Consider the following 27,686-nt stretch of genomic DNA (forward strand, 5'->3'; position numbering starts at 1 on the left):
AAAGGTGATGATACTTACTGATGATGGGTAGGAGTTTTGATAATCCAGACATGCTGACCTTTGTTTTCTTCAAATATTTCAAAGTCAAACCCACTCCAGGACCTTTACACTTGCTTTTACCTCTGCCTAAGTTGTTCAGCGGTCCCTTCCAGAACCCTCAACTCTAAAATATACCCCACTCTCTATCACATCACCCTGTTTTGCTCCCCTTGTTACATCACTATACAAATTTATTTATTTATTTATTATATATCTCCTCTTGGGTGGCATATGAGCTCCACAAGAGCAGGGATCTTGCCTACCCTATAACCACTATTCCTAGCACCTGGAACATACTAGGACATCAACTAGTATGTAAAGGGAATCAACCACTAGTGCATGGGGGTGTTTAGAGGATTTTCACCAGGCACCAGCATGTCAGATGTCCTCTGTGAAGGATGCAGAGAGGAGAGGAAGGGAAAAAATAATGGGATGGTGGGTCTGCCCTGGCCTTCTGGGAGCTGATGGTTAGAGGCAGGTCAGAGAAAGGATTGGGTAAAGGTTTCAGAAGAGGCTGGAACCACAGGTTCCCAGGCCTCAAGGACATTAATCTCCTTTGGCCCATGGACTATGTTGCCAAGCCTGTGACAAAAGCAGGAATGGCATCATCTTTCCATTTTTCTGGTCAGGAAACTGTGGCTCTGATTCAAAGTACCTGTTTGAGGTCCTATAGGTTAGAAGTGGCAAAGCTGAAATGAGAACTCAGGTCTCCAGGCTCCAGCCCCTGTCCTCTCCACAAAGTTATGGATGGAGACACTCAGAATCTCTCTAGTAATCATGTTCTCCTCCTCTCCTCTCCCCCACGCCCCATCCCTCTGGCCCTGTGACCCCCTGTAAGTACCTGTGAAGCCCCAGCATTCCCACTGCTGAAGCTTCCCCAGGGAGGCAGGTCCCCATTACCTTTCACTGCATCAGCCTCTCAGCTGGCCACCTCATACCCAGTATTTTTCCAGCAACATGATATTCACCAGTTGCCAATGATCTTAAGAAAATGTGTCTAATCGTCTCATTCTTCTGCCTCCTATCTCTTACGAGAGACAACACATCAATGTGATTCAATTCACCTTGGATTTGAGGTAATTTTATTTTCTTTCTTATGTCTCCTTACCTGCCAACTTTTCTACAATGAGCATTTGATACTCAAGTCATCAGAAGAAGATAATCCACAATTTCTTAAAATCCTCCAGTTTCTCCATGATAATACCTAAACACCTTCAGCAGTACACACAAGCTTCTGCAGGTCTTTTTAACCACATCTCTTGCTATTCTAATTCTGTCATCATTCTCCCTACAAATCATTTGCCACCTCCAAAATATGCTTTATTCTTTGCTTGGGAGTTACAAGTGGTTCCCTTGACACTATGTGCCTTTTTACACCTCTGAATTTTTAAATATGCTGTTTCCTCCTTCCTCTTGTCTACCGGGGAAACTCTAATTCATCCTTCAAAACATCAGATGTCACCTCCACTGTAAAGCCTTCCCTGATAACCACCTCCCACAGCAGAGTAAGTGCCTCCTTGACACTGCTTTGTGTATGTGTCTAGTACAATTACCCATGTGACACCCCTACCAGGGACAAGGACAGTCCTGATATATCCTGTTACAGAGCTCATGCTCCAGAAACATGTCCAAACAGAACCAGAAGAGATCTCAGCTGGTGGTTGGGTTCGAGGGCTTTGGTCAGGGTGGTTTAGGTTGGATTTCTCAAGAAGCAGAACCTGAAACAAAGATCTGAATTTAAGCAGTTTATGCAGGAGGTGATTTTGGGGGTCACTGGTGGAGGAGTGGGGAGGTGAGGCAGGAAGGGGAAGGAAACCAATAGAGGGGACATTAAGGGGCACCGGAAGGGTTTGCCACAGGTATGGAGGGTGGCCTTCTCACTTGTAACTCAAAAAGAATCCTGACTAATGCAGTGAGGAAAAGCTTCTCTCTCTTATTTCTTTGACAGGAATTTTCAAAGAGTGATGGATTTGAAACAATTTGCCTCCAAGATGGTTCCACAGGTTTGGGCTTAGTTTCAACAGGAGAGCCACAGAGGGGCAGAGGTGAGACAGAAATGGGGGCACCCCCAGAGGTACCAGGCTTTGGTTGTGCCAGAAGCTGATGTTGACCGGCTCCCTGAGGTTGTTCACGTGCCCATGACCCAGCTGGGCTCCCAGGACATAATTATTGAGCAGAAGTGAGTTGGTATTCTGGAAGGACAGCAGAAAAAGGGGTGACTGGAGGGGACATGAGCAGACCCTGGATGAGGCCTGAGAGCCCCCCTGCTCCAGCCCCTCCTTCCTGGGCGGGAGCCAGCAGCATGCCTCTCATGTGTGCAGCGTGGGGCCAGCCTCCCAGCCTGTGCACGTGCCGTCCCCTCCCCGCAGCCCCCCTCCACTCTCCAAGCATTGAATGTGTTCCGGCCTCAGAGCTCCCACCTCACCACTCTCCTAACTCACTCTCAAAGCCAAGGTTAGGAGGCACCTTCTCCAGAAGTCGCCCTGGTCTGCTCACTGGGAACCACCCCAACCCCACCCTGACTCACTCATTGCTTTGGATCCCTATGGCTGTGATCCTCCTGAGCTAAAATGAACTCCCTAAGGTCCCTGTCTAATTGTCGAGCTCAGGAGCTCTCTGAGGACAAGGATGCTGTGACCTTCCTGTCTGTCTCCCACCATGGAACAGGCATACACAGAGCAGGTTTCTTAGGGCTCATTTGTCATTGTGCCTCCCACCATTCTGCTGAAACTGAGACCCAGAGGGGGCAATGGCTGGCCTGAACAGTAGGCTGGCCCCACTCGGTGCTGGTCGCTGCCCAGAGGCCAGAGAGTGGCATGAAAGCCTGCGGTGCCCCTGGGAAGGGGCCGGCACCCCCCTGCCTGGCTTGTGGCACTGACCTGGAAGAAGTGGGCTGTGAAGAGGTAGATGCAGACAAGTCACAGCTCTTTGGGGCCAGTCCTGCAGGCGTCCCGAGTGAGCTCGGCGGGGAACTGCATGGCGTGCCCAGCCCGCACCTGCGGAGGGCCTGGAACACGCTGAGCCTGGTGTCCAGGGCCTCCGAACCCCGCTCCAAGACTTCCAGTTGCCCCCACTCCCCAGGAAGCCTTCCCAGCCTTAACCTGGGCGTTTCCTCCCCTGGAGCCTCCACATACAGACCCCCTCCACCCAAGCTGCACCTCCTCCCAAACTTCCCAAGATCCCAGGCCTCCCCTCCAGGCTGCTTAGGTTTTGAATTTGGGTTACTTCCTGACCCAGCTGGGACCCATGAGGACGGAACCTCTCAGGCCCCAGCACCCAGGCTTGCAGGAATCACCCCAGTGTCCTCAAAGGAGCCCAGTTCCCTGCCCTCTCCCACTGCTGCCTCCCCCAGGGACCTGCAAAAGCAGGACGTGGGTGCTGCCCTTGAGGCCCAGAGCACCCTTCTTTCTGTCATTCACATGAGGAACACCAGCCCTTGTTTTACAGAGGAGGCAGCTCACAGCTCTTAGAGCAGAGCCCAGATTGGTGTGCAGGTCAAGTCTAGACCTTAAGGCCCGGGAGGATTTCTGGAGTGGAGGCACTGGCCACCCCCATCCCCTGCTGCCTCTGACCTGGGGCATCGGCCTCAGAGTGGTGCTGCTCAGCGAGAGGCCTGGGAAGTCGCAGCCCAGCTTGAAAGCCAGGGTCTGGATGGTGTGTGTCTGCAAGGTGAGGTTGTAGCCCGGGAAGCTGGCATTCAGCAGCCTCCACTCCAGGCCACGCATGAGCCTGAAGGCAAGAGAGATGGCCAGAGCCTGGAGTGCGGGCCGGGCTGCGGGAGGCTCGAGATGGCCTGGAGGGCCGGGGCCTCCCCGACCCCACACCCTGGCACTCCCACCTCCAGACTATTGCACACACAATGTCCCTGGCACACTCCTACTCCCCACCCCACTCCCCTGCTTCTCCAGATTAACCCTTATTCAGGTCCCAGTTTGCTGAAACCTCCTCTGGGAAGCCTTCCCTGACCACTCCCCACTGAATGAGTGAAGTACTCCAAGGTCCCTGTGCTCCCTGGCCAGACATCAGCATTGACCTCCCACCCAGAGCTGTTCTGCCTTTGGGTCACAGACCCTGGACAGTCTGGCCCAAGTCTTGGAGCCCCTCCCCAGAAAAGCACAAAGACCCTGCAATTCTTCATCTGGTTTCATGGCATCTGGGGTTACGAGCTCCCAGCCAAACAGGAAACCTGATGAGAGCAGGGACATATCCTGCATCTCCAGAGTCTAGTGCCAGGTACACAGCAGGTACTCAGTAAGTGTGTGTTGAATAAATGAATTAATGGCCTACACTGGACAACCGTGGACCAGTGCAAGCTAGGGGTGGGAGGCAGAGCTGACTCTAGGTGGGTGAGGACAGACACCCAACTCACTCAGCAAGGGGAGGAGTCAAGCTCCGCTTCTGGGTGGCCATCTCCATTTCCTCCATCCAGTGCAGGAGGTCTTGGGATGCCTCTGTGGGGAGCAAGATGAATAGTTAAAGATGTGTATACACACACTGGAATATCAGCCATAAAAAGAATGAAATCTTGTGTTTTGTGATAACATGGATGGACCTACAGGGTACTATGTTAAGTGAAATAAATCATGGGCCTTCCACCTAGCCTCAGACATCAGGTCACCCCAGGAGGCCTAAGAGCCCCTTTTCAAATTCCCTTGGTTTGAGGCCTACCTCTCTCACAGGGCAGCCAGGGGCCTGGACTAGGTTTGCACCTGCACCCCCCAGCTCCACAGAGCCCTCTTACCCACTGTCACACTGTGAGAAGTCACGAGGCACAGGCAGAAGAAAAGGGCCCCACGGTGATCCATGTCCTGTGCCCTGTCTCCTCCAAGAACTGGCTCCTACCCTGGAAAAGGCAAGTGCTGTCACCACCATGGCAAAAGAGCAGCCTCTAGCATCTAGGTGTCCGGCATGTCCCAAGGATAGGACATCAGCATCTTTGTGGTCCTCGCTACTCCTGCATTTCACAGATAGGGAAACGGAGCCCAGAAAGCAAGTGGTGGTACTTTGCTTGAGGCTCTCTGAAGCCAGGTGTCTATGACTGCAGAATCCTTGACTGTTTAGTAATGCCTGCCATTAGCAGCTCTACCTGAGTCACTAACCCCTCCCAAAAAAAGAGTCTCTCTGGGGGCTTCTCCAGGACCCTGACCTCACCCAGCTGGAGATGGCTTGGGAATAAGCAACATGTAAACCTGTCCAGCCCTGTCATTAACTCACCACATGACCCGGGGCAAGGATCTGTTCCTCTCTGGCCTCATTTTTTTAAAAATAAACTTGAGCTTAGATGCAGCAAATTTATATCTATTCCCCTGAAACTCCACAAAAATGAGAGTGAATGAGTAAAACAGGCACAAATCCGCACAGACAATGGGAAAGAGGACAACAGCCGACAAGAGCTGTCAGCAAAACTTTGGAGGCTACAATACAGGTGGCCACCTGGTAATAAATGTTGTGGATCATAAAAAGTTGAACCCAAGTGCCTGCAGTGGGGAGAGAGGTGTGGAGTGGATTAACTAGTCTCAGCCTCACAACCTAGGAGCACTTAAGAACTGAAGGCATTGGGAACCTCTGAAGTGGGGATGAAGAGTGAGCCTAAAAATGGGTGATTCTTGGTTGGAAGCCTTTAAAATGGTCAGCTGGGTCCCCAGATCTCTGTCATCTGGGGTGTTCAGGGCCATTCCTCACAACCAAACACCCTGGCTGTCTCTTGGGTTAATCTTGCCCTTCAAGCCAATCTCAGAATGTGGGCCTCTTGCCCTCCTGTGCCAGCCCACGGGTACATTCCACAGGAAATGGCTACTTGACTAAGGCATGGATACGGAGGGCTAGAAGTAAGGGCCAGGTAGGGTGCCCCTCTGCCTCCACCCTGCTCTCTTCCACAAGAGAGCCTGAAGCCTGTTCGTCAAGTCGCAAGGTTCCGTATGTGACCTCACTGGGTATCGATGACCTCACTGTTGCCGTGGCAGCGGGACCACGCAAACATAGTGGCAGTTTGAGGCCAGACAGCAGTCTGGCTGCCTGAGTGAGGCATCGCTCTCACGATGTGTGACCGCATCATCTACATCCAGTGTAATTTATCCTCTGTGCCCTGGCAGGGCTGCACAGCAGGTAGGCCGAGGCGGGATATCTGTACAAAAGTCACTGGTGGGCACATAGCCTCACCTGGCTGCCACCTGGCTTCTCCTTTCGGGCTTGCCCGCAACACATCAGAACTTCCCCAGCTGTTAACTAATACCAGTGTTCCTGCTCACTGCTGAGGGCAAGTGAAGTGTCATCCCTGGGCAAGCGTTGAGAAAATTTCTAATCTTTATAAATGTAGCCTTCCCTCCACCTTTGGGCTACAAATGCTTCCTTCTGGACCCTTGGGGAAATGGCAAGTGAATGATCCTGAGGTAGAAATGAGGCTGGTCTGTTCTAGGACCAGCAGAAAAGCCAGTGTGGTGATTGGCCTCTTAGCAAAAGTCAAGAGCATTTTTGTGTAAACGGAGCAGTTTGAGGAAGAGCTGTTGAGGGACACTCATAACCTCACCTTCCAACCTGGGGCTGCCCACATGGGTCCCCTCAGACACATCCCAGACTGAGCCTCTGAGTAGCAGGCAAAAGGGTGTCATACCGATGGGAAGAGCATAAGAGTCAACGAGAGTGATAAAGGGAAACTGAGACCTAAAGGCTGAGGAAAAGACGTCCCAGAGGTTGGCTGATGTGGGCCTAGACTAGGTACCCACATCCTGACCTGAGCCTCCTGGTCACTCTGCTTTGGGATTTGCCTTTTTCAAATCTACAAGAATGTATCAGAGGGCTAGAGTTCAGCGTGGTTGAAAAAGGCAGGGGCTCAAAGGGGAAGGGGTTCTTAACTGATTCGTGTAAGATTTTTCCAAAACTTGAAAGATATTTCCACTAAAACCGCCTCAGAAGTGACAGACTTTAACAAATGTTTCCTCTGTTGTGGACGGGAGAGATGGAGGGGATCCTGATGGCAATCATTTTCAGGTTGAGTTTTTTTCTGGGAATGGGAAACAGATTTCCTGGTTTCCTGCTGCCACAGGCTCCACGGAATTGCTTTTGCAGCCAATGTCGCTTCTCTAGGGGATTCATAGAGGTGATGGGCCAAGTCTGAGTTTTAGATGCCAAGCAGATCGAATGGCTTCAGCCAGAAACTGAGAGAGACATGACAGAGGGAAGGTTCTGGCAGGACACTGTGTACAGGAAGAGTAACTGATCAGCTCTGGTTTTCTCTGCAGCAGCAGCAGCGGCTTCTCCTTCGGCTACACCCTTTTACTCCCACCTCATCGACGAAGGGCATGTTCAAGCCCAGTTCTACTGGAATGACAGATCATCCCCCTCGTTGGTGGTTACCAGGCCTATGCGGCGGCACCTATGCCCACGCCAGCAAATGTGGAAGAGAAGCCACTCCCCAGGCGGGCTCCCAAGAGGCGTCATAGCTCGGAAGACTCTGAGGAAGAACAGGGTTGCACCCCGCCCAAAATTAGGCGGCTGGAACCCAGTGCCAAGCCGCTGCCCACACAGAAGCCTGCTCGCACAGCCACGTCTAAAAGAAGGGCACAGTGTTAAGAGCCGACATGCAGTGGTCCCACTTCCCAACCCCACCACCACCTCCCACCCCATATTAACTCTAATTTTGTAAGAAGAGTGACTTAGTTTAATAAATTTTTCATTATTGTAATAATTTATTGGCTGCAGTAATGTATTTATTTGTCATCTACCGTTAATAAAGAGTGCCAGCTTTTCCAAGGGCCAGTGTGCTGTGTTGTCTCAGTGCCCGGGGAGCTTCTGCCAGGCGCACCCACACGATGTGTGTCCTTGTGTCTTGCCCTAGTCCAGTCCTGGGGCCACCTGGCGGTGGGGACATGCCCTGGTCGGGGCAGAAGGATTCCGGGCGGCAGGCCCCGTGCCCACCTCCCGGGGTTGTCACCATCTGTCCCAGGCTGAGCCCACATTCCCATCCTCGCATGCTTTGGTGCCGGCCCGCCACTGCCCTGGTTAATGCAGCAGCCGGGAGCCAGAGCTTCCATGCAGCTCCGGGCTCCACCTGTAGCCAGGGCCCAGCGAAGGGCTGGGGGAGCCAGGGAGGTGACGGGCAGGAGCAAGCAGCTATTGCCTGGCTGTGAAGTGACTCCATTCTCTTTTCCCAAACGGTGACGTCTCCTGTTTGGAAAGCACTCAGACTTCTGTTTCCTCTGGGGAGCTTGTAAGGAAAGGTGTGCTCTTGGCCCCTTGGTGGTGAGCTTCAGTGGGTCTGCAGAAGATGGCGGTCAGGCCTGCGGGCGTGGAGAGAATCTCAGTGCCGGCGCCTCCCCTCCCCACTGCCCTCCCTGCATCTCCAGGATCAGCCCTCTTTCAAGCTCGTTCCAAAGCCCTTCCCAGGAACCAGGTCTGTGCTGTGCACCCTCTGGGCATCGCAGACCTTTTAACATGGATACATGTCTCCCCAGCTAGACTGTGAGCTCTCGGAGAGCAGGACCTGTGCTGGTCATTCATCTGTCCCACAGCAGCCCAGCAAAGGGCTTTGCACACAAATGCAGCTGGCATTGGTGGGAAGGGTGTGTGTGGGCACGTGCTCTGCAAACCCGGGGCAAGCAAGGCCATAGCTGAGCCTAAGCAGAGTGGGACTGTGGAGCCCGGGCTGCGGGCCTGGATTTCTCCTCCAAACCTAAGCTTGGTGGCCTCTCGAGGAAGAGACCCTGCACCCAGCCCACAGGCCAAATGCACACAGTCCTCACTCTCAGCTCAGGTCACCCTGGTGGGGCGTCCCAGTCCTCAGAGTACCCTGGCCACGTGTCCCCCGTGCATCGCCCAGTGTGTAGACCGAAGCAGTGCTCAGGACAATCGTGTGCAGCTCTGGGCTTCCAGCTCTTGCGTGAGCAATTATGGGATGAGGTGGCTCTGTGTGGTGGGAGGCCTTTTCCTATGGAATCGCGGGGTGTTGGAGCATCTGTACTCTGCCTTCATCAGTGGCGCAGTGAGCCTGAGTGTTGGCCAGCCCGGTTCATTTGGCCTTCTAGGGGACCTCCACCCGTCCTTCCTGAGCAGGCTCCACGGAGACAGCTCGGGGCTGCCTGAGTGGGATTGCACAAATGACCGACAGACTTTGGGGAAATGGAATTAAATGTATTGAGTAAGGCTGGGAGGGGCAGAGGTCCCACACCCTCAAAAAAGATTACCACACTGGCCAGATCCTAGTGGCACTGGGGAAAATGGGGCATCTTCTTTCGATGCGCTTTTAGACAATTCTGTGTTGGCCTATATTTCATGGTAATTGCAAGCTGTCTACCAGGCAGAGCCATGGGGTTTGGATTGCAGCTGGTTGGAAAACCCTCTCCAGCACCACAGGTATCCCCACCAGGCCCCAGCCACAATCAAGGGGACAGCCAAGGGATGGTGGTAGCAGTGACACCCCAACTGGTACTGCACATGCCCCTGAAACTTCCCACCCAGGGGACACCAATGCCCCCACATCCTGGTCACTCACCCATGAAGTGGGACTGCTTAGAGACACTCCCAGGCCTGCCCAGCGGCTTCCTGTCAGAGGAAGCCCCCCGGAAAGGAGCGCAGGTCCAGCTGGACACCCAGTACACCCTGGGTCAGTGCGGGTCCTGGGCACTACTGGGCCTGCGCGCTTCCATCACACTTCGTCCTGGTCTAGCAGAAGCAGCAGGACTGGTATAGACCATGGGTGAGTGCTGTTAATAGCTCCTCTAGAAAGCAAAAGGGACAACCAGTGGCAATTGTCCTCCCAGGGACAAATGGGTAGATCCAGCATGAAAACAGAGTAAAAGACCTTGAAAGGTCAAAGGTCAGGTGAACGCTTAGCTGTGTGTGGTTTCTCATGTAAAAGGTGACTACACTCAGGAGACGAGCGCCCAACTGTACTTTCTCTGTTCCCATCGCACCCCATCCTGCTTCTTGGGAATCGCCCTGCCTGCATCTCTGCTTGGTGTTTACACCCCAACCCAGCCCAGCTCTCACCAGGGCCTCTCCTCTGTTCTGTCTCATTACAGGGCCCAATACCTATGAAGATGCAGCCGCCTACATCCAAGCACAATTTGAAAGCAAAGACCGTTCACCCAACAAAGAAATTTATTGTCACATGACTTGTGCCACAGACACGAAAAATATCCAGGTGGTATTCGATGCTGTCACCGACATCATCATTGCCAACAACCTCCGGGGCTGCAGCTTGTACTGACCTCTTGTCCTGTATAGCAACCTATTTGGTAATGATTCCAGCATTCACAGAAGAGCTTGCACACACACACACACATACACACCACTAACAAATGCAAGCTGGTAAATAAACTTCAAAAAGGCCTAACAAAACCTTATATATATTTATATGCAACTATATATTAAAAATTCTTTTTAGTTTGTACTAGAAAGAGCTTCGGGCAGAACTGACCACCATCCCATAGGTCAAGGTTTTTCTGTAACAGCATGTAAGCATGCACGTGTGTGCATAGGTGCACACACACACACACACACACACACACACACACACACACACACACACACACACCATGATGGGGTCTTGAATTGGCAGTCCATCCTTGGAAGAACAGCCACATGACTTTACTCTCAGGCATGATGTCAGTCCAGCCTGCTTCTCTGCTTCAACCTACTGAGGCTGTGTGCCCTCAGTTCTGTCCTGCTCTTGTTTGAATTACAAAACCCTTTGCAAAAATGACCACACCCTTAACATCTCACTACCCTATACCCGCAATGACAACAGAAACATTAAAGACGCTTCTCTTTTGGGTGGTGGCAGTTGTTAATCTCAAGAATTTAGAAGAATCATTGCTCTGACCAATCCACTGTCTCGAGGTTTTTTGACTCATGTTAACGAGGCAGGAGTCAGACAACAGGGAGACTTGACCTGTTTTCTAAAAGCAGCTGCAAGAGGGGACACGCACACTGTGATGCAAATTCGCCCGCAGAGTTGAAGCCAGCCCCCTCCAGTAGGGCACGCAGGGAGCAAGGGAGAGATGTGAAGGGGAGGGCTGGATTTGTAGACCTCACCAGGGTCAGGGGCCTGAAGGGAGAGGCCTCACAGGGGGGCTGGGCTAGGCTTCCCTCCCGTCCTGTGATGCTGTCCGGCTTGCCCTGCCCCAGTGTTATTAACAATGTTCTAGGGTTTTTTGGTTGGTTGGTTGGTTTTTAAAATCAAGGAAAATGGTCAGACTGGACCCCCTTATCTCTCTCTCTCTTCAGACCACTTCACGGACTCTTTGCTGTTGATGTTGATCTCCTGGTAGCATGACCTTTTGGCCTTTGTAAGACACACAGCCTTTCTGTACCAATCCCGTCTAATCTACGACCCCCAGAGTGACTGATGGCTGTGTATTTTTGTAGAAGGCTATAGAATTTGGTTTTAGTTGAGTCTTTACATTTAGAATTTGGAAGGAAAAAAAAACAACATTTCTCATGTGCTTTGGAGCTTCGAAAAAAGAGGAAAAAGGAAAACTCACCATTTCATCCATATTTTTTTTTCTTATTGAAATAAACATACACATCTGCACCCACATCCTCTCCACCCCACCCCGAGGTGGCCCCCACCACCCCTGCAGAGGCCTGTCTGCACCGTGGGGCTCCTGTGGGCACTGAATAGGAGTTGCACTTTCCAGAATGCCTTGGGGCTGCTTGGGGGGCCCCCAAACCCCCACCCCCGCCTCCCCAGCCCCGAGCCACCACAACCACAAGCTCACTCCAGGTCCATCTAGAAAAAGCACAGCTCTCACTGGCCAGTAGCTGCCAAAAATAATACAATCAAATATATAAACAGCCCTGGGGAAAACAATTTTCCCTCCAACACCCTTTCTATAGATACCCTTTTGAATAACTTTTTCGTTGTTTCTGTTTTTCTTTTGACCTCTGTCTTGAGGAGCACTATGTATCACATGCCCGATCAGCTTTCACCATCCAGGAATTGGGGCTGTGGTTTTCTCCCTCGGAACGTCCACTCCTCAGTCTCTCGGATGCTCGCCGTGTGTGTGCACCACTCTCCCCCGTCTCCTTTGTTTCAGTGACCTATGTTCGCTCTTGCTCATGTGGGGATGTTTGTGCAGCAGATAAAAAAACAAAAAAAGTTTTTAAATATCACAAGATGGGCAAAAAACACACACACAAAAAAAAAAAGTTGACATGTAGTGTTTACATGAAAGCCAGTTTTCATGACCAGTCCTATGTCGTTTCTACTTTGACCTAGTATCCATCCAAACCACAAACTCTTCACGATTTCACTTTTAAGACTTAATAGTCGCTGAAGAAGACCAGTCACAGCCATTTCAGATAACGAGGAGGCAAAAAGACAAAACACACAAACAATATAGAATATGGAAAAAAAGCCTTGAAAAAAAAAAGTAAAAAAGCTAAGAAAAAAAAAAAGTCCACGGGTCTTTCTAAGCCTTTTTATTCCCCATCGGTGAGGTTTCTGTGATATCTTACACACTGCCAGTCTACTTCTCTAATGGAAAACTCATGTGTAGCTTAATAAAGAGAATGTTTGTCTGTATTCCTGAGTCGGTCACCCTGGGGCTTTATTCTGCCAGGAAGGGGAAGGAGGGGTGTGACTGGGCCACCGACCCTGGAAGGCCAGTGGGGAGGGCTGCAGGTGCCAGCCGAGGACCCACCGGCCCCCGGACCTTCTCCACATGCCCCTTGGTGCTGCCCCCACGGGGAGCCGCCAGCTGAGCACAGCCTACAGGAAACAAGGGCAGAGGACTGGGCCGCTCCTGCCTGCATTTGCCCTCTGCTCCTGCTCCCAGCTCTTCCTTCCTCACCCTCAGCTGGTTTTAGGGTAGGGTGGGATTGAGAAATGGGAAGGGGAAAATGCGGGGAGGACAGCTAATCCCAAATCTCTAGCTAAGACAAAATCCTGTTTCTTCTGCACCCAGTGGTTCCATCACAGTGGAAGAATGGGTGGTCACAAGAATGAGGCCAAATGGCCTGCAAGGGGTCACATCCACTCACTTGGGCATCTCTGAAAGCCACCACTATCATCTGGCTGCCAGGAAGCCCCAGCAGGCCAAACACTCGAGGCCAGTGGAGAAGGGCACAGCCAGGTCCGCAAACTCTGAAACTTGCTGCCCAGCTGTGACTACCTCTCTCCCAGGCTGCCGGATTTTTCTCTATTAACTAGCAGATTGGTTGAGCCTGGGACCTGGAGGGAATGCAGTCCACCCGAATCCTTGCATCGTGTCCATGGAGTCCTTATCAGCTAACAAGTCCAGTGCTACATCAAATGTGAGACAGAAGGGCCTTAAAGGGGTCCCGTTTGCACCAACAAATGGGACTTACCTGCCCTGGGCATCTTCTCCTTGGCAATCCCAGTGGTCTTCCGAATTTAGTGTGGGTGCAGGCAAGAGCTGATACTGCTGCAAAGACCACAGAGTAAGAGGCTAGTTCCCTTCAGCTATAAAGAACAGATCTGAACCCCATGGGTCTCCTCAGCCAGGGCAAGCCTGCGGCCAACCAGGCCACACCTCTTCCAGGCCTCCTCCCACAGGGGCCCTTGCCCTGGCTTGTCTGCACAGGGATGCCCACAGCCATCTGCTGATGGGAAAGTTAACTCCTGGCCACAACTTGACTGCAAGACACTGGTCTGGGGGGCAAACCAGGATGCAGACAGGTTGAAGGACACCATGACTTTGTCTACATATGGTACACCTGAATTTCTCTAAGATTGAGCCATATCCTAACAGGGTTCTTTCCCAACCTTTAGGAGTTCAGGTAAACCAGTAGGTTTGTCTTAAACTGAAAGTTAGGAAGTGTTTGGGGGGAAAGGATGCAAGGAAGGGCCAAATCAGTAAGTACAAGGAGCATGGGGGCAGGACCTGCGCATCACGGTTCTCCAGGCTCCATAGTAACTACTGGGCAGTCAGGTTTGGACCCACTAACCTAACCAAATGCAGGGGCCATGAGGCGAGGGGTGGAGGCTCCCCAGTGATAGAAGGCCTTCAGGGCAGACAGGCAGAAGTTATTTCATGATAAGCTAGCTCACTGGCAAGGCTCTCAGCTTCCTTTTCTGTAGCAGGCGAAGTCACATCCCAGAGGGACCATGTCTGCTGGCTAAAGATAAAACAGCACACTGTCTACACAGCTCAAGTGGGAAATCAGGTCCAAGTGGCCACCTGCATTTATATCAATGCAAGCAAAATATTCACAGGGATTATGATTTTCTATGGCACAGAAAAGCCACAAAATTTTGGGGTAAAAAACAAAGGTATACCCAAGATGTCAACAAAACAGGGCCAGTAAGAAAATGGAGGGACTAACGTAGATTACCTGCAAAAGAGCCCAGGGAGGGCAAGGGCAACTCTACCATTCACCATAGCCAGGACCCTCTTGGCTGTTAACAAACCTGAGCCAGCAGCTGGGCCTCACTTCTGGGCTGTGAGGGCTTAGCATGAGGACAGGCATCCATCCTGGCCCTGGGGTTGGCCAGGACAGCAAGCACGTGTGGGAGAGGGAACCTATCCACAGACCAGGACATGGGCTTAGCCTCCTGCCTGCCCTTGGCAGAGCTGTCCCAGATGCCCCCAAGCAGTGACAAAAGCTGAGAGACAGTATAAAGCCCAGAATCCTTTACTGTCCATGTGCAAAATCTAAGGGTGAAATGACAACTTCTCTTCTTGGCTCAGGGCTCTGCTTGATCACTGTCGTATTGCTCTATTCGTGTCTGAAGACCCTCTAAAATTGGCTCCAGGTTTTTTCCACACATCTGAAACATAAGATCCCAGTGAATTACTGTCACCGTTAAAATGTGCAACAGGCAAAGTATAAGGATGGAAAAATCCTCCAACCACAATGGCACACACAGCATCAGAACGGGACCTAACTGGCATCTCCAGAACAAACTGCCTTAGCTTCTGACCACACACAGCACACTAGAGAGTTGGCTTTTATTGTTATTATTACTGTTTTACAATAAAAACAAACAGCTATGCTCTCAGCAAAACAAATTTTTTAAAAAATCACAGAAATTTACTGACAGCATTTCAAGATAAGGCTTTTGAAAGATTTTTTGAAATAAATTACCTCATCCTAAACATTTACTCATCACTCTTTTCAATTATTTTCAATATCCTAAAACTTTTTAACTTTGCCAATAATTTTATATAATACTGGATTCTTCCCAAAAAGACTGCCATAAAACTATGCTTTCAAACATTAAAAAAAAAAAAAACTGAATCCAACAGGACATGAAGCTGAACCAGGTAAACCTATGATTGCGTCTCAATCCTTAAAGTTAAATGTGCGAAGAAACTGAAGAGGTTTGGGACCTGGGTCTGCTCCAGAGCAGGTGGCCTCAACATCTTACCTTTCTATGTGTAATTACACCAATAGGAACACAGTTGTGAAAAGGAAGGGTTCCAGGGAAGACAGATACAAGAGATTTTTTTATTTCTTCAGTAAAGCCCTCCAAAATGTACTCTCCCATCTTGTAGGACCCAGGTGTTCTCAAGAACCAAAGCCGTAGCCGTGGGCATTGCTTAATTTATTTGACCAAAGAATGGAAACCACAAACCAAAGCTTGCCACTTAACCCTTCCAGTGCTGAACTTCCCCATTTCCAGGGAAGGCAATGAAAGGCAGAGAGGAAAGGACAGATGCAGGATGTACTTGGGAGAAGTGGGAGCACCGGCATTAATGGAAGCAAAGCCAGCTTTGGACTGGGGGCTCAGAAGGAGTCCCAGATGTGCTGGGACCAGCGGCCCCTTCTCACGCCACAGCCCTGCGCTTTCCCCTTCTCTGCCTGGGTAGCAAACGAGGAGTGTTTTTCCAAGATGCCCTGCTGGTCCACAGGTCCAGCGGCCCACAGTTCTGGCCTCTGTAGCTCGAGTCCCTCCTCAAGAAGAGCAGCAGTGTGGCAAAGGAAAGCACCCGCTGCCATGCACTGGGCTCATGCTGTGTGTCGCCACGCTCCTGGCTATGAATCCTCCCCCACACCCCCAACCACAATTCCCACCAGACTTGGTGCTAAAGAAACCAGCATTTGCTGTGACTTATGCATAAGGCAGTCATCAAAGCTGCGCCTGCTTCAGGATCTCTGGTTGCCCACTTCCTCTGCTCTTCCCCCACCCCTAAGAAGTTCAGTCAATGCCAGAAAAGAGCATGCCTAGAGTTAAAATGATTGTGCAGTGTTTCTATAGGGTAGAGACTGTCACATAGAAAGTATTACAAAAAAGGATTAAGTTTGTCAGCTGTCCAAACACTATTGAGACCACATGCTTTGTACAGCGGCAATGCAGTCAAGCCTGCCTCTTCAACCGGCAGGCAGAACCAGGAGCAGGCCTCTTCCAGCAGCACACTGCTCAGGAGGCGGCGGCTGAGGGAGGCCAAGAGGCCCTAGGAGGTCCGCTGCTTCTGAAGTCTGCGCTCTGCAGCAGCAGCCAGCATCCTTCGACGCAGGGTCACAGGGTCAGAGGTCACACTCTCCAAGGGGAGGCGGCTCTCTGAGGCTGAGTCATCTTCAGAACTTCTGTTCAAAAAACGCCTACAAGAAACAAAGGACTGGTATGACCGCTAAGGGAGGCTCTGAACACATAGAGAAGCATTGAGGGTGTTTATTTTTAATTTCCCCGTTTTCTGGGCACCTTCATGAAGCTGTCACTCAGCACCATCCCATGGGAAGACACCTGGCCCTGAACAGAGGAGCAAGGGCTCCTGCGCCAGGTCAGCCCCTCCCTCCTCCGCCCCTGCCCCATGCACGGAGGCCCCGCACTCATAAGGCCAGTGCTGGGCAACAAACCCACCCACTGAACAAGACACTGGCTCTGTCCCATGAGTTTAAACACAAAGCCCCTGAACAGCCACAGAACACTCCGGGCTCCAGCTGCGGCCACCCAGGAGTGGGGCGACACAGATGAGCAGTCTGCACTCCCAGTGCTGGGCTGCAGGGCCCAGTGCCCAAGAGTGAGGGCTTGGGAGCTAGACACCAGGCCAGAGTTAACCTCCCTAGGCCTCAATTTCTTCAGCTTTAAGTCTGTCAAATGGGTACAATCACAATGCTCCCTCTTAGAGTTGTTAGGAACTTGAAGTAATACAAAGGAATTAGCACACACCAGTATGTAAGTGCTAACCATGTAAGTGCGGCTGCAGATGTCCACAGGGGACGACCGACAGCAGCAGTCCACTGGAGGTGATCAGGCAGGCCCACTGTCTGTTACCAGATCCTCTGGTTTTTCAAGAAAGGTTTGAAATTTAAAATTTTTAGGTGACATGTAATAGTTTTTCAGAGTTACCGTTTGTTAAAAGACAAGATGTGGGCCTGACACAACAAAGGACTTGAAGCCTCTGGGTTTGACTCGAGATTTGTACCCTTGATGGCTGGAGAATCAACTCACTTCCGAGCCTGCTGCAGGAGGTCATCCTTGCGCTGGACTAACATGCGCTGTCTCTCATCAGCAGACTTGGAGAAGCGGCTCCCCCGAGCCTCAAAGTCTTCCCCCTCACTGGGCTCCACTTCTGCTTCGCTCAAGTCCAAGGTGTCCTCTAGCCGAGGACTGAGGTCCAGAGGCATACGCTCAGTCTGGACACGGAGGAAGCAAGGGGCCACTGTGAGCACAGGCACTCTCCTCAGCAGGTCCCCACCTGACCAGAGCACCCCAAAATGCTCTTCTAGCCCCCCATGGAGGCTTGCCGCCAGACAGGAAACCACAAGCACATGTGCGACGGCAGATACGGTCTCCTGGCTGGGGGGACCAGCTGCTGTGCTTGGCTTGTTGTACTAGGTGCTGCTGGCGCACAGGCTAGATGGTCGGTACACGTGGGATAAAAGGCAATGACCACTATGAAAAACAGGGACATTTCGCCTCCTAGAAACTGTACTTTCAGAAAATCATTAACAAAGTTAAGTGCTCGTTTACATTCTGGGAATTTTCTGTTCAATTTTACTAACTGCCCTAATATTTAAACAAGTCTGATCACATTAACTGCACAAATTTGATACCCTCACTTGACTCTGAAAGTAGAGTCAAGCAGATAGAAAGGGCAAATTCTAAGGATCTTTTTTTAAACAGGTTGTGTGGTTTCTTGTGAACAGGATATTAGAAAGGACTCTCTCAGTTCTGGCTGAAGCTCTGCAGGCCAAGACAGTGCCAGATGCCCCCCATGCTTAGGCAGGTGCCCGACCATCATGCTTACGTTACCACACACAGACCCAGGCTGGCCGGTGTCAGCCCAGTGACACTCTCTAGGCATCGACAGAAGGGAGGTACAAGAGGCTGAGAGGCTTATTTTCAAGAGTTCCTGGTCACCTGCCCCTTCCCTGTCTTCAGCCGTGAGTGAGGGGGACTTCTAGGGAACTTGTGGCCTGCTCATATGCCCTAAAGTCTGGAGGACATGGGCCGGTCCAGCTTCCCTCTGCTCTCCTAATGCTACCACTCAAGCTCAAGGTGGCAGGGCTGGCCAGCAAGTGCACAACCCCTGTCCCCTCTGGGTCTTAGGGAGAATCCGCCGGGCATGGGCTTTCACAGGCACAGCTGGATTGTTCTCCTAAATCATGGAGACGTACTGACAGATGGACTTCTCTGACACTCCTGCCACAAGCCTCACAGACAGGGGAGGACCCTGCTGGTGCCCCAATCCCCCTCCTTGATCCCATACCCTCCTCACCTGTGCAGAAACTTCTCCCTCCTCCTGGTCACCATTTCGCCTTTCCACAGGACTGTTCAGCGCAGGTCTAATGCTATCCGACCGCTGAAAGAGAAACCGTACCACAGACACTTCAGCGCTTGCCAGAGCTAAAGGACAGGGACAGGCACAGGGACAGGGAAAGCCCAGGGTGTGGAGGGAGCTACAGTCTCCAACACGGCCTGAGCTCTAATAAAGTCTGCAGCAGCCGAGAAAGGAAAATGTTGCAAAGACTAAAGACAAGACGAAGGCACCTGAAGCCTAAGTCTGAGAGTTACCAACTGGCTCCATTTTCCATTTCCCTTCGGGTAACGGCCGCTGCACACCGCCAGCAGGATAACAGCTGGTGACTCCGATGGCTGCGGAAAAGCCCTGGCCAGCTCACCTCACCTCCTTCACATCCTATGAAACAGGGCCTGCTGTTTTTGGTTCCTGCCAGTTTCTGCACCTCATCGCCTGAGGGTGCACTCTGGCTGCAATCCTGTAACTCTCCCCACCGCCACCCCAAACAGCCCCCAAGGGCTGACGGGAAGTTGTGTACGAACACTCTGCTCCTCACCTCCCAGGGGGCCCGAGGGGGGGATCAGCCTTGGGCAGGTACCTGCAGGACAACCCTTTCCTGGCCGCCTGCCCTGCTGCATCTCATGGCCACCCTGCTGCCTTTATTTTCTGGAACACTCCCCAAATTGACTACTGGCATGTGAATGCTTGTTTCAGGGTCTGCGCTGGGGAGAGGCCAAGCCAACAGCTAAGGCCTGGGAGCCGTGTCTCCTATCCCAGCTCCTTTGACTCCCAACTCCAGGCCTGTTCCTCATCAGAGTCTCAAGTTTTAGGATTCTATGACTAGATTTCAATATATTCTTATATACAAAGTTGAGTAATTTTTTCATAAATGATTCTCTGGTTCTATATATACATATATATTCCTTGGTCCTCGGCCCTGCCAGAAAACTTGCTTTCAAATGCCAATAATACTTCTTGTACCCCTCAAAGGTGTTATACCATATGGATCAGAAGATCTGAACTTTTCAAAACAGTCAAGAGTACAAGCCTCATAGAGCTCTCAAAGCTTAGCTGAGGAAAACTGCACCAATGTGCAAAGCCAGTCAGGGGCAGACAGCATTGCTTCTAGAGCCGGAGACTGGCACTCCACAGCCTAAGAGCCAAATCCACCTCCCCAACTATTTTTGTAAATACAGTTTCCCTGGTACACAGTGAGGCACAGTCATTTATACACTGTCTGCAGCTGCTTTAGAGCTCCAACACAGAATTGAGATTGTATGGTCTGCAAAGCCTAAAATATTTCTGCATTTTATAGAAAAAGGCTGCCAATCCTTGTCCAAATCCAAGAGGAACCGATGCTATGACCTCCTGGGCTGACAAGAACAGGCTGCTTTGGGGGGTATATCTGTACATGTTCCCAGTCATAATCTGGAAAGTTAGGGAATTCACAGGACTCTTCACCAAATTATAAATAATACTCACTTGTTAAGTAACTAATAAGTCAACCCAGAGGATTAAGTCTTTGTGAAGACAGAATCCATTTGTCATGCTTAAAACCCCCACTTACCTGTGTGGGAAAAGGTACTTGAATCCGTCCTTCTAAAATGTTGTCTGTTGTTATTTCAACTGAGCGTGTCAGTTGGAGGTCCTGCAGTACGAGGTGGTATGGAACCTGGGGAAACATTTCTTGAATCTGATGAGCCTGTGGAATACAAACACGGAGCCCACAGAAACGTTCACTCTCAGCAATCATCGCCCAGGCCACTGCGGGTGGTAAGCTCGGCGCAGCTGTCCTGCCTTGAGCAAACGGTAGGGGGCCACCTCTGTTCTGCAGATCGCCAGCAAACTGCACTCACTCTAGTATTTTTCTAGGATGCCAAGCAGATAACTTGGGGCAGCATCAATTTCAAAATAAAAAGAGCGCAGAAACCCAGCTGGATCTGGAAACAGACTCAACTGGACTATTCTAGTTTTAAAAAGAGTTCATTTTAAAGTTCAGTATAACTCAAGTATAAAAATGCATTCTTGTTAGATAAATAATTCCAAGAAGGAACACACTTCTGATACACACCCACATAGAAATTCAATGCATCATGGTAAGTGAGAGAGCCTAACCCAAGGTTATGTACTGTATGATTCCACTTATTCGACAGTCCACAATAGGTAAGACTACAGGGACAGGAAAGTGCTAAGGGGTTGCCGGACGCTGGGGTGGAGAGAGGACGTGACCACAGAGTGGCACAAGGGAACTTAGGGGAAGGGAATGGACTTGCTCTGGACCTTGATTATGGCCATGGACACATGCCTTGTGAGTTTGACAAAACTTGTAGAATTGGATACTAAGAATGAGTGAATCTGGATGTTAATCATATCTTGGTGTGAAAAAGATTGTAATGAAAGTAAATTCCTAACAGTGGAGCTAGTTTTCACACTGTACTCTAGAAATGCCTCAGAATCCTCTCAGGGCTCTTGGGTGAGGCACGTGTGCAGGGGGAGCAGGCACAGGCCTCGGCACGCCACCACCCCTGCTTCCATCAAAGAGGCTCTGCGTTTTGTTTTCCATATATGTGTACATATTTTGCAATGCTTGTGTTCAAGGCTTTATTTGTGGAAGAGCCCCAGTAATCAAGAGAAAAAAGGAAAGAGGAGAGAAAATATAATCGTTTTAGAGGCATAACAAAGACTACAATTGGGATATTTGCTCCCAAGGAACACATCCTTCCAACCACAGAGAGAGGGGGGATGTGCCTCAATGTCGGGGCCTGGAGAGAAAAGATCACGGTGAAGCCTGCACAGAGCCCTGCTCAGAGTCATCACGGGGTGGAGGCGGGTGAGACCGGCAGCGCCGGCAGGACCACAGCTGCCCCATGTTCTGGGATCCCCTCATTGTTTATGAATATGAGTTGATCGTTTCTTCCCTGGCCAAAGCAAGGCTAACTGGAAAAGAGCCATCAATAATCAGGTAACATTCTTCTCTATTCTCAAACGGCTTTCCCCTCATTTCCCAAATGAAAAAAATGCCCAAGATTCATTTTACTAGAGCAAAGTTTTTCTTCCAGAAAACCCAATAAGCTAAATATTGGGCCTTCATAAAAATTTATGCTTCCAGTAAATTAGTTGTGCTATAAATAGGCCAGTCCAATCCATCATGGAACTGGAGGAAGAACAGGCAGGGCCTGATGAGAATTCTAAACACTCCCGCTCCAAGAACCTAATTCTAATCCCTAGGAGGGTTACACGCCCATGAATTCTGATTTTTTAAAGGAGGCAAGCGAAGTAATCCACCCACAGAGCTTTACCAGCTGCCTGACTGACCCCAGAGCATCCACACAGAGCTTGATGTGAGCCGTCAGGGGCCGCATCAGGCTACCACACTCACAGGCCACCTGTGCCCATCTTGAAGTCACTGTCACTCTGCTGCTGGACTGGCTGAGTGCTTCACTGAGAAAGCAGGAGCCACTAGGAAACCAGGCCTTTTTTTCTTGTATTATGTGGTCCAAACAAATAACATCTTAATGAAGTTTACCATCCTAAGTTTACCATCTTAACCATTTTTTAGTGTACACATAACTGTGTAACAGAGCTGTAGAAATTTTTCATGTTTCAAAACTGAAACTCCAAACACGCTGAACAGCAGCTCCCCATCCAGCCTCCTCTTAGTCCCTGGTCACCACCATTCAACTTTCTTTCTAAGAGTTTGACTAATTTGGAAAAATAGCATCATGCACTATTTGTCTTTTTGTGACCAGCTTATTTCATTTAGCATCACGTCTGCAGGGCTCACCCAAATTGCATGTGATAAAATTTCCTTCTTTAGTAAAGGCCGAATAGTAATTCCACTGTTATATATACACCACCTTTTCTTAATCCATTCATCTCTGATGGACAGTTAGATGGCTTCCACCACTTGGTTATTATAAGCCACACCTTTTAAAGCTGTATCTCTAAAACAACACACCTACAGCCACCTCTGTCCCTCCCCACTAACAAAGGTGAATGCCTCTCTCTCTCTCTCTCCAGCTCCCAACTCTGCCCTCTATCTCAAGGTCTCTGCTCCTTCATTTTAACTCTTCTATTTGCTCTGTCACACTGATCTTTCCCCTCCTAGTGACCATTCCTATTCACATACAATCATGGGCTACAATCTATTTTTAAAAAATAACATCATGTATGAATAGTGACTGTAATGGGGAATGTGGGGGGAACTTGGTTATAGGGGAGTCTAGTAACCACAATGTTCAAGTAATTGTACATTAATGATATAAAATAGTAATAATAATAACAACATCATGTATACTCAAAAAAACTAAAGGCAGGGTCTCAAAAGAGACCCACGTTCACGGCAGCATTAGTCACAACAGCTGAAAGATACAAGCAAGCCAAGTGTCCGTTAATGGATAAATGGGTAAACAAAATGTGATGCACCCATTCAATGGAATATTACTCAGCCTGAGAACGGAAGTAAATTCTGACAGATGCTCCAACATGGATGAACTTTGAGGACATTATGCTAAGTGAAATAAGCCAGTCACAAGAGGACAAATACTGTACGATTTCATGATTGTTATGGGGGTGCGTGGTGGGGGTGGATGGGGAAAGGATGGGAACATGACTTCACTGAATAACTCCTCTCTCTATAGGTTTTGAAACTTGTGGATAAATGACCTGGACAAAAATCTTTAAATAAAAACAAAACAAAACCTTTTAAGAAACCAAAACTTCCTGATACCGTATCCCTATCAAGCTACCACCTCCTACTTCTACATACTCCCTTTTATAACATGCTGCCAGAACCTGTCTATTTCGTCAGCTCCCACTCAGCTTTCAATCTGCCATAATCTCGTATACTCCTCAGGCCACAAAAACTGCTTGTTCGTCTCCAGCTGACCAGCCCCCTCCACTCTGCCGAGTCCCACATGCACATCCTTTGCCTCATCCTCTAAGAACTCCCACCTGCTTGACTTGCCACCTTCTCCAGGTGTCCTTCCTTCTCAGTCTTTGCCGCGGCTCCTCCCTTCTCTGCCTGACCTCAGCCCTGAGCCCTCTTCTCTTTGCAAACTACCTTCTCTCCCTAGAAGAGATCCAGCCCTCACTTTGCATGTGACGGACAGACTTAAAACTCCCAAATGTGATCTCCAGTGCCATCTCTTTCCCGAGGGCCACAACTGCCTGAGGACATCCCTACTTGGCCATCCCACAGACCGCCCGGCCCCAGCCAAGGCCGATGCGGAGTCCCTCCCACTCAGTCCCCTTCTGCAAGGCCTTGCCCGTCTCAGTGCATGGCACCACCTTCGGCTCAGCTGCTTAACCAAAAGCCAGCATGTCAGCTCTCCTTCCTCCACAACCCCATCCCTCCATCCAAGTCTAAGCATCAGCAAATCCTGTCAGCTCATCTTCCAAAAGTATCTTAAATCTGCCACTTCCTTTCATCCTGTCACCAACACCCTGGTCCTAGCCTGAACTGCCGCCGCCCAACTGGTCTGCTGCCTCCCCTGCCTGTGCACTGGAATTCATTCTTTCAGGGCAGGTTCTCCGTTACATGCCCTGTCAGTCTGCGGGGGCAGGAAGAAAGCCTGCAATGGCCTTTGAAACTTTCATTATAAAATCCCACTGAACTGTGGCCTACGAATCCCTACATGACCTGGTGATGCAATCTCAATTTATGTCATAATCTAGCTCCCAACCTGCGGGGCTCCAAGCAAAATGACCTCTCAGTTTCCAACGCTTTCTCACCTTCCAGCGTTCACACCGACTGTTACCACCACCTCCAACCCCTCCCCCGTCTCCCTCCCTCTTGGCCTCCCAGCTGCACTTAACTGTCACCCCTCAGAGCCCCTCCCTGGACAGTCCTTCTTTAATAAGCCCCCCACTCTGCCACATGGCCCGCCCTGCTGCCACCCACAGCAACGACCTCGTTCATTTGTGTTTATAGGCAGTCTCCCCAGCTAGAATTTACGATTCTTGAGAGTATAGTTCACATCTATCTGATGTACAGGGCAGATGCTATGCAATTTGCCTACATTGCACAGTGCCTTCCCCAGGCTTTCAATATGCATTTATTGAATAAATACATTAAGATAAGTTAATGAATGAACAAATGAACCAATGACTTCCTGAACTACAGGCCAGGTTGACTCAGGTCAGCCAGAGGCCCTATCCAAGCATAAGGTAGTTAGCCTTTTAAGACCCCTGCTTCATAATCACAATGAACACTAAATTTCAACAATGGTGAAACATGTTTCTCCAACATGGAAAATAAAAATACACACTATATGACAACGTTTTAGGAAAAATACAAAGCATCTTCAAATATTTGAACAATATCCTTGAGCCAATAGCTTGCTTCAATATATCCCAAGGTATGTAAGTATACACCCACAGACACATATGCATGTATGTGTTTCTGTGTTTGTACTTCTTTATTTGGGAGAAGGTGGGGTCAGGGATCAAAGAAACATATTTAGTAGGCCTAACACAATTTTTAATAAAAGGCACATCATTCTCTCCAGTCAATAATTCTCCAAATATATTTGGCAAAAATCAAGGAGAGTCAAGATAGGCCTAGATCACAACAGAGTGAACCTAGTAGTGATCAGAGAAGGACGGACTATCTGCCACTCAAGTACAATGACAGCTGGTTTCAGAATCAGTTTCAAATTTTAGAACACAGGAATCTAAGTGGCCTCAGTGCATAAAATGCCCCTGCAAATCATGCTATTCTGCCAGAACAGAAGAAAGCCAGCAAGGTCATACCCACTTCCGAGCTTTTCTCTCACTCCTGGTTATTAATCCTTAGGCAGTTAGCAGTCCTTACCATTGCGTTAAGCTGGGAGTTGCCGGCCTGGGTAATGCCCAGGATGTTGGTGGTGTGCATCACTTCAACTGAAAAACTCGGCAGCCAACTCGCAATCCTCGACCCTAAAGCAAATGAGAATGCAGCACATGAGAGAACTCTTTCCCGGGGGCATCTACTCCATATCACTCTGTAACACCAGCTGGGATTCACGAGAGCTTACTGTGCACCAGGCCTTTGTGCGGAGTGTTTCACACGGATTAGCTCATTTCATCCTCTCTAAACCCCACAGGATACATCTATTATTATTTCCATCTTACTCTTCTCAGAGATTTGATTCTAGTTCTCTTGGTCGTTGGTCCCCAAGGCACTCAAAAGTTACGTGACTTGTCCAAGATCACATAATTTAATTATGGTGGCCAGGATCTGAAAGACAGGTTCCAGAACGCTTCACAACTAGGCTTTCCTGCTTTCCAGCAGCCCTGGATCCATGCAGCCTCGAGCCATGTCCTTGATCCTGTCCATTAAAATACTGGGTACTGATTTCATGTACTTACTAAGAAGAAATAAAGTTGACTTTTCTATTTTGACTGAAGTTTCATAGTAATTTATAAGATACTAGATTGGACAGCTGGGACTCATGCCCAAGATCTGCATGTAGATTTCTGAAGTATTACCTTGTAAAGGCCTCACTAGCCCCCAAAGCAGCCCTCTAAAGCTCTCCAGCATCTCTGCCCCAGCCAGAAAAGCAGCCCTCACCTCTTCCAGGAGACTAGGCTCTACTCTCCATGACTCCTTCTACCAGGAATTTCACCCATGTGCCAACACTCCCACCATGCACCACCCTTGGAAACTCAAATCAGAGATGTAAACAGCACTCCTCCTAACAAAATTCCAGGGACACCTGTCTGACTGTAAGAAATATGAACTCACAGAATTTGGTGGTATTGGAACTGATGAAAATCAGCAACAGATCGATGCAGTATGAGTTAAGACCCAGGGCCTTAGAATTTTATGTATGTTTTTTAATATAACTCCTTTTAACACTGATGGAGGGCAGAACATTTATATTTTATAGGCAAAGAAACAGGGTGCCAGCTCTGATTTTGCTTCTGGTACTCACTGGAATGGATACTTGGTGACACTTCGTTACATGCTTAAGTACGTTACATGCTGACGTTTTACACTAATGCAATAGATTATTACTAACACTTAACTATTAAAGGTGTGCTCCTTACAGGCATGACTGATTCAATTTTACTACCTCCTCCTCCCTGCCTTCATCCCCACCCATATTCACACACAATCCAGAGAACACCTGGCACAGAGTAGTAACTACTCAGTGTTTTATCTACAGAATACTATCAATGAAAATGGAAATACTGTATTATGCTGCCCTCTACAGGCTAATTGATAATTAGAACAGCAACCCCTTAGAAGAGAAAACTCCCTGGGTATTATGGTTTTAAAGGTTGGAACCAACTAACCATCAAAATGAAAGAAGTGATTGTGTTGGTTTAGGCGAGGTCTGCCTTCAGCTGCGGCTACAGGAACCAAATTCTCATCCAAGTTCTCTCCTTGATGGTCTTCCTGGACACGATTATTGTCAGCAATATTAAGAGACATTCTGCATGTTGGGCAGGAGGTATCTTGCTCTAGCCAGGAACGAAGACAGGAGCTACCAAAGTCCAAAATAAGATATGCTTAGCGAATTTTGAGTGAACTCACCAAAAGTATTCTGAACATATCAAATATGCTGCCATTTTACTTTCTATTTATCACTAGTGAGATTTAAATGTTGAAAAACATCTGCTGATATTACCTCTTTTCCCTACTTCACTCTAATATATTTCTAGTGCATTCTGCTGTGAACACTAACTCATTAACATATGTGGGCATTTACCAGGCTCCTGGTCACGACCTTCCCTCAGCAGCACTTCATTACCTGGCCGACCACCTTCTTTTCCAACCCTATTTAGCTACTTCAAAATCCAGGAAGCGGAATCATCCAACACCCTGGCCGCTGGTGTCTTTGAACCCTCGATTCCAATGATCTGTTCTCTCACTCTACTATGTGAGTCACCCACTAACACGGCCATAACTTTGCCTTCTCTTCCAAATCTTGATTTAAAGATCTCACTGTCTAAGTAAAGCTCCTCTCCTTCCAGCTCACTGCTCTGGGACCCTTATTCACTCAGTTCCCCTCC

At 49.4% G+C, this 27,686-nt stretch overlaps 2 protein-coding genes across 2 annotated transcripts in view; both read right to left on the bottom strand.

The window, feature by feature from the left end:
- Window positions 1-1,901: 1,901 nt before the first annotated feature.
- Window positions 1,902-4,991, bottom strand: LOC130681079 (adhesion G-protein coupled receptor G5-like). Its single transcript, XM_057493235.1, has 5 exons — window positions 4,781-4,991; window positions 4,409-4,490; window positions 3,612-3,768; window positions 2,919-3,035; window positions 1,902-2,231 (listed from the first exon to the last, which is right to left on the bottom strand). Exons 1-4 carry the CDS (start codon window positions 4,842-4,844, stop codon window positions 2,958-2,960), a joined length of 381 nt encoding a protein of 126 aa, XP_057349218.1. The 5' UTR covers window positions 4,845-4,991; the 3' UTR covers window positions 1,902-2,231; window positions 2,919-2,957.
- Window positions 4,992-15,530: 10,539 nt separating this feature from the next.
- LOC118910128 (E3 ubiquitin-protein ligase AMFR) overlaps window positions 15,531-27,686 on the bottom strand; it is a 50,030-nt gene continuing 37,874 nt past the window's right edge. Inside the window, exons 9-14 of the mRNA XM_036880979.2 lie at window positions 26,967-27,157; window positions 25,501-25,604; window positions 20,254-20,388; window positions 18,666-18,749; window positions 17,396-17,580; window positions 15,531-16,545 (exon numbers count right to left, since the gene is read on the bottom strand). Of these exons, the coding sequence (XP_036736874.1) occupies window positions 16,398-16,545; window positions 17,396-17,580; window positions 18,666-18,749; window positions 20,254-20,388; window positions 25,501-25,604; window positions 26,967-27,157 (847 nt within the window). The 3' untranslated portion in view covers window positions 15,531-16,397. The remainder of the gene's footprint in view (window positions 16,546-17,395; window positions 17,581-18,665; window positions 18,750-20,253; window positions 20,389-25,500; window positions 25,605-26,966; window positions 27,158-27,686) is intronic.

This window comes from Manis pentadactyla, chromosome 15 (genome assembly GCF_030020395.1).
Source record: "Manis pentadactyla isolate mManPen7 chromosome 15, mManPen7.hap1, whole genome shotgun sequence".
Taxonomy (NCBI): Eukaryota; Metazoa; Chordata; class Mammalia; order Pholidota; family Manidae; genus Manis; species Manis pentadactyla.